The 12,269-nt window shown below is 29.8% G+C and overlaps 1 protein-coding gene across 1 annotated transcript in view; it reads right to left on the bottom strand.

The window, feature by feature from the left end:
- Positions 1-957: 957 nt before the first annotated feature.
- Positions 958-12,269, bottom strand: part of LOC145333164 (C-type mannose receptor 2-like) — a 36,112-nt gene continuing 24,800 nt past the window's right edge. The window contains exons 9-18 of the mRNA XM_080178315.1: positions 10,676-10,801; positions 10,525-10,611; positions 10,374-10,429; positions 9,901-9,979; positions 8,972-9,004; positions 3,287-3,395; positions 3,059-3,102; positions 2,879-2,947; positions 2,547-2,609; positions 958-2,082 (exon numbers count right to left, since the gene is read on the bottom strand). Coding sequence (XP_080034441.1) covers positions 2,060-2,082; positions 2,547-2,609; positions 2,879-2,947; positions 3,059-3,102; positions 3,287-3,395; positions 8,972-9,004; positions 9,901-9,979; positions 10,374-10,429; positions 10,525-10,611; positions 10,676-10,801 — 689 coding nt within the window. The 3' untranslated portion in view covers positions 958-2,059. The remainder of the gene's footprint in view (positions 2,083-2,546; positions 2,610-2,878; positions 2,948-3,058; positions 3,103-3,286; positions 3,396-8,971; positions 9,005-9,900; positions 9,980-10,373; positions 10,430-10,524; positions 10,612-10,675; positions 10,802-12,269) is intronic.

The raw sequence follows: 12,269 nt of genomic DNA, 5'->3' as shown, positions 1-12,269 counted from the left end.
ACTGACAACAATATTGATATTAGTGATAACAATATGGATAATTCTGAATTTGAACAAGTATTTATAATGGAGGAGGACAAAACTAATATTTCTCAAGTAAAAACAGAAATTGATAAAATGCAAGTTGAAGAAGAAGATTTGGTGAAAAAATATTGGGAAGAATTTACCTCAGATTTGACCTAGCACCTGGCTAGTATTGTAATAAATTATATTGTAATTGATAATGTATATACTGTAAATTTTAGTGAGTTATAAATAATCATTATTCTACTTTTGTCAAATTTTAATTTTACTAGATTTGATGCTTAAAAACGTAACAATCTACTATATTATAATATTTTTTTGCATTGCTTGCAAATTATTTCATGTACACTGTACAGATATGTAAAATTCTCAAATGCGTATAATAAACTCTATGATCTAATACAATTCTAGCATGATTTTCTACGGTGTTTTAAAATTATTACTTTTTATTGAGTCAATCTAAGCATAAGCTTGTGGAAGGAGCAACACTCTTTTATACAGAAATTGGAAAATTCTGTTATTTATCACCCAAATCATGCTTTAATCTCCCTGGCAAAACTCTGTGGATGCCACTAAATCTGAGATTTAAACAGTGTATATTTTGCACAAGATTTATTTAGTTGTTCCCCCGGCTGCAAAACATTTTTGACCTATATAACAAACAACCTATGTGATCCTGATAAGTTTGTTTGTTTGTGTAAGAAAGAAATTAGATTTTAAGATGAGCATACACAGTTTTAAAGATTTTAAAATTGTATTTTATTATTAATAGTTTAAAGAATTTATCTATTAACAAATTCTAAATGTAAAGGCATGAAGTTAAAACAAATATTTGCCAATATGTATTAGATTTTCTAGTTTTATCCAAATGGTCACCATGTTTTTTACTAACATAAACAATGCTAAGAACCCTCAGACATTAAAAAAATTGTATCTTGAAAATTATATATATTTCACAGAAAAGAATCAATATTAATCAAAGTTATAAAAAATTACATTCAAACATACATTCATACTTAAGGTAAAAGATCCCATGTATCCAAAAGAAACATAAGTTAAACAAACAAAATTTCTTGAAAACTTTGGTACTAGGCTCCTATGAAGCATTAATTGAACAAACGAACAAGCCAGCTTTAATGATTGTTTGTTTTGTAAGCTTCATAGGTCCCTTTTTGGAGCACTGATTTCATGGTGGATTTTGTTTAACCTATGCTTTCTTTTAGTAGGGGTTGTAAAGGCTTATCATTAATTCATTATCAGTAGTAAAAAAGTCATATTTCATATATAGAAGCAAAAGTAAACATTAATCCTAGAGTTTTTATTGGATTAAAAGTATCGCTAAATTTAGCACACTTACCCCTAACAGAACTTAACAAATTTTTTTTTTCATTGATTTATTGATATTTTTACCTGGTTTTCAAATAATCATTCTATGAAAACTTTTATTCAAAGTTGGTGATAATTGAAATATTAATGGATTAAGACCAAATCAAAAGTTCATTATTTTGACAAAAACCGCTTTCAGCATGTTAATAGAACTACAATTAAAAAGTCTATAAAAACAAGAAAAGGGTAATTACTTAAAACTAAAATCGCGCGATTTTTTCAATTTTGTGGGTGCCTTTTAATTTAAGTTCTATTTTCGTGCGGACATGGGCTGTGCGGTCAGCCATGGGGGTGCTTGCTGCATAAAAATTTATTTCTTCGAAACTATGGATCTAAATTTGTTGTGATCCATAGATAAAGCTTTGGAAAAAGGGTTTTATGGCAAAACTTGTGTAAACCTTTTAATATTTTTTTTCTTTCTGATATAACACTCTGATTGATTTCTGTTAAGGGTAGTTGGATTAAATTAAGCAATATTTTTAGTTTAATAAAAAAACACACCATATAAAATATTTACAGAGGGGTCAAAAATAGGATTTCAGGAACAGGAGCATAGCATCTCTATAGTTTAGGGTACCAAATGCTATGTAGTTCAGTCAAAATATTGTAGATGGAGATTGTCCAGGATAATGATCTTCTCTTTTCATATTTAGCTGCAAATGACTCCAGCACCTTGAAAAAATAGAGAACTATAAATAAACAAGGATGACAACATCCATAAGTAGCAAAGTACAGAAAGCATGGATAGATATTTGGGTACATGGATTTTGAAGTGCAGATGTTCAGTGAGGAGGAAAAAGGAAAAAAAAGATATTATAAATATTAGAAAATTATGAAGAAAAAAAAACATAAATGTCTTTTGTAGCATGACTGAGACTCATAGACCTACAGATTAGTAAGTTGTATACTGAATCCCCTTTGGAAAGAAAATCGGCAGTCTATCTTAAATATTAGTAGAGAAAATCACATTATCTTCATATTCTTTACTGCTTTACCTTACCAGAAATACTTCTAACTACCATTTTTATCATTTTACTATGGAACTAGGTAGTATATCTAAAGAAAGTGTCATTTAAGTCCATATTTACTAATTCAATATCTTATAGTTATAGTTATAATTATAATTATGATTCTACCTTCATAAGAACCACAATCATTTTCTCTATGATGATAACAGTCATACAAACTTTTTTCAGTGCCTGAAAAGTATAATGCGAGTATAAAAGTATTAAAGCTTTCTATAATTGCTTGATAATGTAAATGATTATGTAATATGTAACTGTTATAATTTGACTGTAAAAAGACCATCTTTATATAAAAATAACAGAATATTATGTGTTTTTATGTCAATAATGTAATGGGGAAATGGGCACCACCACCTTCCTAAGATAAACCGTCCCTAGAAAAATGACACCAAAAAAGATTTTCTTTCCAAATCCAAAAAATGTGACTTCTATAAATTGCATACCTTTACAATAAAATTCATCATAAGAAATAAATCTTGCAGGACCATACTTGCTGTACTTTGTAGCAGTTCCTAGAAAATCATAATCCAAATTTATGATTAATTATAAATAATTAGAATACACAATAATTTAGATGTAAAAGGTTTTAATTTTATATAATGAATATTGCTCTATATCTTTACCTGATGAATATCCAAGCATTCTGCAGGCAACAGTTGCATCATTACTAAAAATTAAATACATGAAATTAACAATAGATGATTCAATTTTATTTTGGATTTTGCCAGACATTTTTCAGTATGGCTTTGAAACCAAATAAAATCTGGTGGATTATAACCAGTTCTCAGCCATGCTGAAAATCATGTATAGCATCTAAGTAAAGAATTGGTTTGAAAATTAATAATAATTACTTGTCCCAACTATCATCACAAACATGTCTGTACTCTGCCATTGCTTCATTCCAAAGCAGAACATGTCCCTGGTTTGGTGTACTTCCACCTTCTAGTTTTATCATCAATTCTAAAGTAAACTCAATTGTACAATATAGTTACAAATATGAAGATGAATATAAAACATTTATAATTTAATCTAGTTAATTATAAGGGGGGGGGGGGGCACAGTGGGATTTTTGGTCATTTTTTAAATTTCCTTAATTTTGAGTTAAATGTCCCAGGGGCTAGTATTACCATTCAAAAGTTGCCATGCAACAGATTTTTTTATATACTACAAAATTAGGCAAAATACAGCCGTTTTGCTGAACGTGGTCAAAGAAATATTTTTAAAAAGTTAATTTTTTCATTAAAATCATCATACATTGCTTTTCCTACTTTTTCCTAGAATAAATTGGTGTAAAAATCTGATTAAATGATATGTAACAATATTTCATTGATATATACAGATGTTTCTACTTTAAAATGCAAAGAAAAATAAGAAAAGTTGTCATAAATCTGTAATTTAAAATCCAAGAACACCTAATATTGCATCTTAAAATAACATGTATTTTTTACGTTTAAAGGTTTTTCTCACTTGGGGCTACGAGGTGCCAAAAGTTATTTAGGCCCTGATTAAATTCAAGTATTCATAATTCAAGATTAGTTCATAACTCTTGGCACCTCGTAGCCCCAAATGAGAAATCCAGCTTAGAAAATAGATACTGTGAAGTTGTATTAATATAAATTAAATACCATTATGAAGTCAAACTACTTAAAATTGATATAATTTAATAAGACACATATTTAATCTTTAAAGGTTACCTTTCCGTTTTTAATAGCAAAGCTTTTCTGTAAATGATACGTCCGTCTGTCGGTACATCTGTCCGTTAGAAACATTATTAAGGAAAACGTGAATTTCTCGGCTGCTATTTAAAAGACTTTATTACCATACTAAGAAGCATCCAGATTATAATTTACTAATTCCTTAGTCTATCGGTAATGGTCTGACAACCAGTTGATTTATATTTGAACAAGGATGACAAAATTCATAAAAGCAAAGCTCTGAAACGGGGTGACAGACAAACAGCGTGAATATGTAAAATATATATAAAGAAGTCTTGTCAAAATTTTGCCTAAATTTGTTGCAAAAGTTCTTAAATATAAAATACTGTTTAAGGGTAAACGGACATTGTTAGGAATTGATTATAGAGATGCTTCGCTTATAATATTGTACTTATAATATAAGTTAAAAATCAACATAAACGTATTGACATTCTGGTAATGATTATAGGGTTGATACGCTTTCCAAATCGTACAGAACTAATACAGGAATCAATAGAACAATTCTAACATGCCTAAGTTAACGAAAAAGCTAACGTTACGGACGCACGGACGCAGGGACGTACGGACTGACCCTAATTATAGAAATCCTAGACAGCTTTTTTTTGGGTGGGGGGGGGGGGAAAGATTTACCTCATTGATGGTAATGCGCCCCTAGCATCTAGGGTATTCGAAGGGATATAGAAGGGCAGAAAAATAGCTTAAAACAATACCCAGGCTTATTTATAAAAATGAAATAGCCTAAAACCATCCTATAAGAAGCTTCCCTCTAAAGAACCATATCGGTTCAGTGGTGAGTGAGATTCTTCGCTACACACAAAAAAAGCTTAGTACTTTATATTATGGGATATACTGAAAACATATATACAATGATTATTATGAAATAGTTTTATTAACAAAGCTGCTCAATTTTTATAAATGTGCGTATGTCTTCCTTTCTGTATTTCTGAAACATTTAAATTAAATTTGATTTCTAAGCCACTATTTTTTCTGTCTGTCCTTTAACTTTGTTTGAAATACTTAATTTATATTGTTCTTTCCTTTCAATGGCCTTAATTTCTAAATTTATAGTAGTCCCTAAATCCACTTTCATTTACTGTATTACTAAAATATTCCATCCAACTATTAAAATTTGAAAATAATAAGGATGACAACATCCATTAAAGCGAAGCTCTGAGACGGTGGGAAAAACGAACATTACCACTTATAGATTGTCATAAATAATCAGAGCATAAATGTATAAAAGTTGAACAGAAATGTAAGTAAATTTGTTGAAAAACTTAATAATTACAGGATAAATTGCCATGTTAAAAGTGGACATTCTGGCTATGATTATAGAGTTGCTACACATTCTAAATCGTACGTAACTACTACAGGAATCACCATGCAAAGTATGATAAGTAAAGTTTGATAAGACAATTCTAACATGCCTATATTAACGAAAAAAAGTTATCCGTTCCAAACAGATTGACAGACGTACGGACGGACACTAATTATAGAAAAGCTTCACTTTAAAAAAAGATTTTACAATATAATAAGGATGACAACATCCATAAGTAATAAAGCACCAAAAAACTTGACATAAACAAAAAAGGCAAATTGAGTTATAGAGCAGTTGTTTAACATAAAAAGAGAGAGATAATAAGCAAAAACTCTTTTGAAGCATGACAGATAAACGGACAAGATAATGTATAGATTAGATGCACATATATTTTAGCTGTGAAAATTACATTTCCCCCATAGCGTTACGGACTGATATCATATGTTATATTTTTTTTAATGTTTAAAAAGTCATATTTGATAAGTAATAGCAGATAGTTAAAAGAAAACGATCAACAAGGAAGTTAAAAAAAAAATTTTGTATAAGCAATACCACGATACATTAAAAAAACTCTTAGATATCCTATAATATAAAGTAGTAAGATTTTTTTTGTCCAAAGATTAAGATCTCAGTGAATACTGAACCGATTGGTTTCTCTAAATTAACCCTGTGTTGGTTTTATGCTAATTTATTCTCAAATTTAAGACTTGGGATGGGTTTAGGCTATTTTTCTAGCGCTTCGCTGTCCCTTTAAATAAAAAGCCCCTGGAATCCAGAAGAATAGAAGAATATTTTTACTTAAAATCAGTATTGAAATGAGAATGCATATAAAATCTTGAAGAACATCACATTTTTATCCTATTTTGTATGGTGTATGTTTGCAGGGCTCGGCAGCCTGTATACCTCAGGAAAACCATTTACAATTTTAAATATCAACTGAAAGTTTGAACCTGACCCAAGTATAACAATCCATCTTATCAAAAATCTTTTAAAGCATCAAAATGGGTTTAAATTTACGGCTTAGTCACAGCTGATGCGCAGCTGCCGAGCCCTGTATACTATTTATTGATAACTTAGAATAATATATTATGTATATTAATCATATACACCTTAAAAACTCTCCAAAAGTTTTAATTGAGGTCTCAGTCGATGTTAAAATAATTTTTTTTAATATGAATAATATCAGAAATTTCGAACTTTTAACCATATGAGTAGAGTAGTTCTAGGGACATTTTTCTTATATAAAATCACAATAATATGTATATAATATGTTATATTACATAAGCTATAACCTGTATATGAAAGAATTTAACTTTATTTTTAGATAAAATAAGCTTTTGTTGGTATTTGTGACTCATAAAGTTAAAAAATCCCCAAAACAGCCAAAAAACCCACTGTGGGGGGGGGGGGGTTAATGCAACCATCTCGTAATCAATGTATAAATGGCACTTATAATTCGAATTTTAATTCGATCTGAAATTTTGCATGAGTGATCCTTGGCAGGTCTATTTTCCCTAAATCGAACAAAAAGTTTGAAAAGTAACGGCTAACAGCTCAGCCGTTTAGCCGTTTTTTTGTGGCTATTTTTAGGGCAAATCTGTCATAAATTACGTAGAAATCAACTTTTTAAAATTTCTAGTACCAGCAACTACCGGCTGGAAACGTTTGAAAACGTTTTGGAGCAGCAAAGAGTATTATGTGGAGATAGGTTTCGTGATGGATTTGCATTGAGAATACCAAAACATGGCTAAACGGCTGAGCCGTCAGCCATTAGCCATTACTTTTCCAACTTTTTGTTCGATTTAGGGAAAATAGACCTACCAAGGATTACTCATGCAAAATTTCAGATCGAAATTCGAATTCTAAGTGCCATTTATGCATTGATTACGAGATGGTTGCATTAACCCCCCCCCCCCCTTATGACAAATTTTTCCTTAATTTTTTATAAAGTGCCTCATTAAATCGATAAGCAATTAATTGCTCTCTGAGGTAGAAAAAAGCTAGTTTTAATGTTTCCATATCATCATTATAATGTAGAATTATGAGGCCAAAAAGCTAGATTTAATGTTTCACATCAAAAAATAGTATTTTAGAAACTAGAATGGACCCTTCATACCTCTTCTGAATGCTAAAAAAAGGCTTAACATAGTTTAAAGCCAGAAAAAAGTCAAGTAAATCTCCAAGCCATCAATTGCTTAGTAAAGCTAAAATGCCTACTTGATTGTTTCCATTTAATCACCATTAGGACATATCTGTTCATTAAGCATCAGAGTATAAAATTGGGTCAGGGTGAATGAAATAGTTTAGCTGAAAATGCTAGTTTAGAAGTTTTAAGTTCAAATCAATAAACTGCAGCTTATAAAAATACCTGGCATCTTACACACAGCATGCATTAAGGATACTAGAGCGGTCAGTACATACACAAACTAATTATATAATAGCTTCGCTACGACTTAAAAGAAGTTTCTATATAGTTGATAAGTCAGACGGACATACAGACATAGGCTAGTTATAGAATAGCTTTGCTTCTACTAAAAGGAAGTTTCCAAACACAAAAATAGATAATATGTTGGCCAACTTTAAATTGATAGATCAAACGGACGCACAGACATAATCTAATAATAGAACAGCTTTGCTTCTACTGAAAGGACGATTCTAAATAATTGTTAAATCAGACTGACATACATAGTAGGTCAGACGGACGTACATACACAAACTAATTATATAATAGCTTAGCTATGACTTAAATGAAGTTTCTACATAGTCAGACGGACATATAGACATAGGCAAGTTATAGTATAGCCTTGCTTCTACTAAAAGGAAGTTGCCAAACAAAAATAATATGTTGGCCAACTTTAAATTGATAGATCAGACATAAGCTAATAATAGAACAGCTTCGCTTCTACTGAAAGGACGATTCTAAATAATTGTTAAAAGTAAGTTTCTAATTAATTGATAGATCAGACGGACGCACAGACACAAACTAATAATAGAATAGTTTCCCTACTAATAGAAATAAGTTCCTAAATAATTAATATGTTAAATCTTTTTATTTGTTATATTGCTGTATTAACGGCAAAAGAATCAATGATTAAATGGCACTTAGAATTCGAAATTCGATCTGAAATTTTGCATGAATAATCCTTGGTAGGTCTATTTTCCCTCAATTGAACAAAAAGTTGGAAAAGTAATGGCTAACGGCCGGCAGTTTTGTCATTTCTAAGCTATCTTAAGGGCAAATTAGTCACGAAACCTAACTTCACATAATACTTTTTGTCGCTCAAAAACCTTATCAAACGGTTCTAGCCGGTAACTGTTGGTACTAGAAATTTAAAAAATAGTTATTCAAAATAAAAAATAATTCTGTTATTTTGCCATTTTTCGACCCAAAATAAATAATTTTATAAAAATTGTAATAACTAGAAAATCTAAGAAATATGTTGATTTCTAAACCAAGAGATACATTAATATTCTTTCCAACTTTTATAGCTTATTAACTATACCTGTTGCAACAAGACATTTTGAAATTGATGCAGCTGAAACAAAGAAAATTAAAACAAAGAAAATAGTGGATATAAAGTTGAATTTGATATATCAATTCTCTATAGAATATTATTTTAAAATTAATGATGTTTTTGTCAATATAAAAAGTCCCATCATTTGTCAATGTTCGCTGTCCTTTTCTTTTGTTGAACTTTGTTGTAGGTCTTTTTGAAACTATTTTTAAAACTATATATCAGCTTTATATTAAAAAATGAAAATATTCTTGTCTTACTTAGAACAGACAGAAAGACAGGCAGCCAGACAAACAGATGGAAAGACAATAAAACATACATACAGATGTACAGGAAAGACAGAAACTGTAAAATCACCTAAAAAAATCCGCCATATATCTCAAATAGTATCAAAGAAAATCATATTTCAGTCTTACAACAGACAAGCAGACATTTTTACAGAAATCGATAGACTGAAAAACACCAAGAGTGTTCTGGCTAAAATCTCCCCCCCCCCCTCCTCCCAACTCTTATAGGGATAAGTATTAAATTATGTATTTACATATCCTATTATATAAATTAGTAAGAGTTTTTTTGTCTGAAGCTTTTTGTCAATAATGACCTATTTGGTTTCTATTTTAACAAAACTTTATATAGATTCTGTGATAGTTTTAGACTAATATTTTTTTAGAATTGAATAGTGGGATGGTTTTTAGCTAGTTTTCTAGCATATCTTTCCTTTAAATACAAAATTCCCAGATACTAAGGTCATAGCTGCTTTTGCTACACAAGAAAAGTCTCAGAAAACTGGTGTAAAACCAAAATATAAGGTTTGTATAATAGTGTTCCTTCCCCAGCCATAACTTCATTTTTCAATTTAGGAGAAAAATATGATTTGTTAATTTTAAGTAGCAATTAAAATAAACAATTTGTTCTACCTTTTGTTGGCTTTTTACAAACAGATGCAAATTTATATTTAGTACAACTTGCATCATTCCATGTTATATCACGCCATAACTAAAACAAATTCAAAGATAAGCTGCAAATAGTGTAATTTTTAATAAAGAAAATGTGTAAGTATAGATCTATATTCAGAACAACTACCTTACCCAAATTGCAGAGACCCTATTGCTAGCAAACAAAACATAATTTTGTCAAACTTTGCTTTCTAAAATAAGTTGTTGGAAGCTTACAGATACTTTTAAAATAAGAGGGTTAATGTTTTGAAAAATAATCACTGCTGTTCAAACTTATGTAAATTATTTGAAACTATCATCATCAATGTTTTAAAACACTGCTGCTTACTATAATATTATATTTTGAATAATAGATATTAAGTTTTTAGTGCCATCTAGGGATAAATATAAAACTGAAATATTGCAGTAGTAATTTCATTTATGTTAATACTTACAGCTACACAATCTTCACCATCATCATTGGATGGGTTGGACCAACCAGCATATTCAACTGAAATGTGTAATAACGGTTATATAAGAATATAAATTCATAATATTAGATTTAAGAGAATCTTACTATATTAAAAAAATATTTAAAATCTTTACATGGAGTTCCGTCCACCCATTCAAAATGTTTGTTCTCCTTTCTGTCATTAAGTCCAATCCAGATTCCCTCATTCCCTCCAATAAGTCCTAAAAATGAAGAAAAAATAAATTAAGCTTTACTTTTTGTAGTTTATATGAGGTAAAAACTGACCTCTAATATGTTTATTTTCTTGTGCAGTAGTTACTGATGCAAGATTTGACCCAAAGGCTAATGATTCACATCTTGTTTTAGCATCAACCCATTCAAGCTTGTCTTTTATTGTTTTGAAACAAGAATCTGAATGTCATAAAATATGTTCCTGAATTAAACTGTTTTTTTACCTATTTTTAAAAGGTATGTCAAAAATATACTATGACACCAGTAAAATCATATTACAAAGCTAAAAATACGAATAGGCCCCCAAATAATATTTTTGATATACCTTTAAAAATAGGTTAAAAACAGTTGAAACTACATTTTCTAATTTCTAATTTAGTTATTTAGTCAGTTATTTATAATTATGACAAAAATTTTGCTTAATTTCTTAAAAAAGTACTATTAAACTTCGAATTTTAAAGTTGCTACAGTACTCAAAAAATTCTTTTAGAAAATTATGTATTAAACAAACTTTTAAATATGTTGGCATTAATCAGATTAAAATTCATAATCCAAAATAAAGTTAAGTTGCGGAAAGTATGCATAAATAATTCATTAATAATTATGGAACCAAACTTGTAGTGTGAGAATGCCAAATTAATTGAAATTACCTAAAAAAAACTTGATAAATGCATTTTTTTATATCTAATTGTAAAGTTTAGAATTCCAAACATTCAGGGAGTAAGGGAGGGGACAATGGGGAATTAATTTAATTTAAGAGTTTTCAAAGAAAGGCTATGAAATCCAGATTAATCCAGAAAATTCAGAAGAAATTGTTAAGGGATTGTTAGATGAATTTAATAAACTATAAACTAAGAAAAAAAGTTTCAAGAAAAAAAGCAATCATTTCAAAATTGGATTATCAGTATTTCAGACTGATGTAACTATTCTGTAATTAATTACTAGAAAAATCTCCCTTGAACTCTCCAGATGACAGGGAAAGGGAAAAGAGAGGTGGCGGCAAGGGTCAAGTTATATGAACAGGGAAAAAAGGGGACAGGCAGGCGAAATCACAACTTGTTTTTGATGAAATATAATGAGGTTTAATGGTGTGATTTTTGTATTACAAGATTATTGGACCCGGACTACAGCTAGCTGGCTGGGCAAGAATATCCTGTCTATTACCCTTGCCCCCACCATCTTCTCCTTTTCCCTATCGTCTGCATTAATAAAGGGAGGTGGGGGAATGGGGAGTAAAATAGATTATGGGAGAGTGGCCATGTATTCTTACCTTTTATATTTAAACTACTCTCTGTCTGCTTTATTCAAAATGAGTAGTGGCATTACATGCGCTAGTACCCAAACTCAGTCAGAAAGTACTAAATTCTTATACATTCCCTTTAAGCCAGTACCCAAAGTCTTAGACTCCTAAAAATTGAATATTCGATCCATTGTCCCCTCCCTTACTCCCTGCAGACATTCCTTTGCCTCCATTGCACAGGGTGTTTATACATTTGCGCGAAATTTCACTTTTGCATTAAAAATACTTGTCAATTCAATTTTAATACAGCTAAGATAATTAAAACATTTTTTATGCATATATAATTAAATTGTGTAATTTCCATATTTAAACTTTGTGTATAAATTTTTTTAAATGTTTTGTAAGAAA

This window comes from Acartia tonsa, chromosome 12, assembly GCF_053477335.1.
Source record: "Acartia tonsa isolate MP-2025a chromosome 12, ASM5347733v1, whole genome shotgun sequence".
NCBI lineage: Eukaryota > Metazoa > Arthropoda > Copepoda > Calanoida > Acartiidae > Acartia > Acartia tonsa.
Note: the sequence above shows the minus strand (reverse complement) of the source record. Positions and strands in the feature narration are given on the sequence as shown.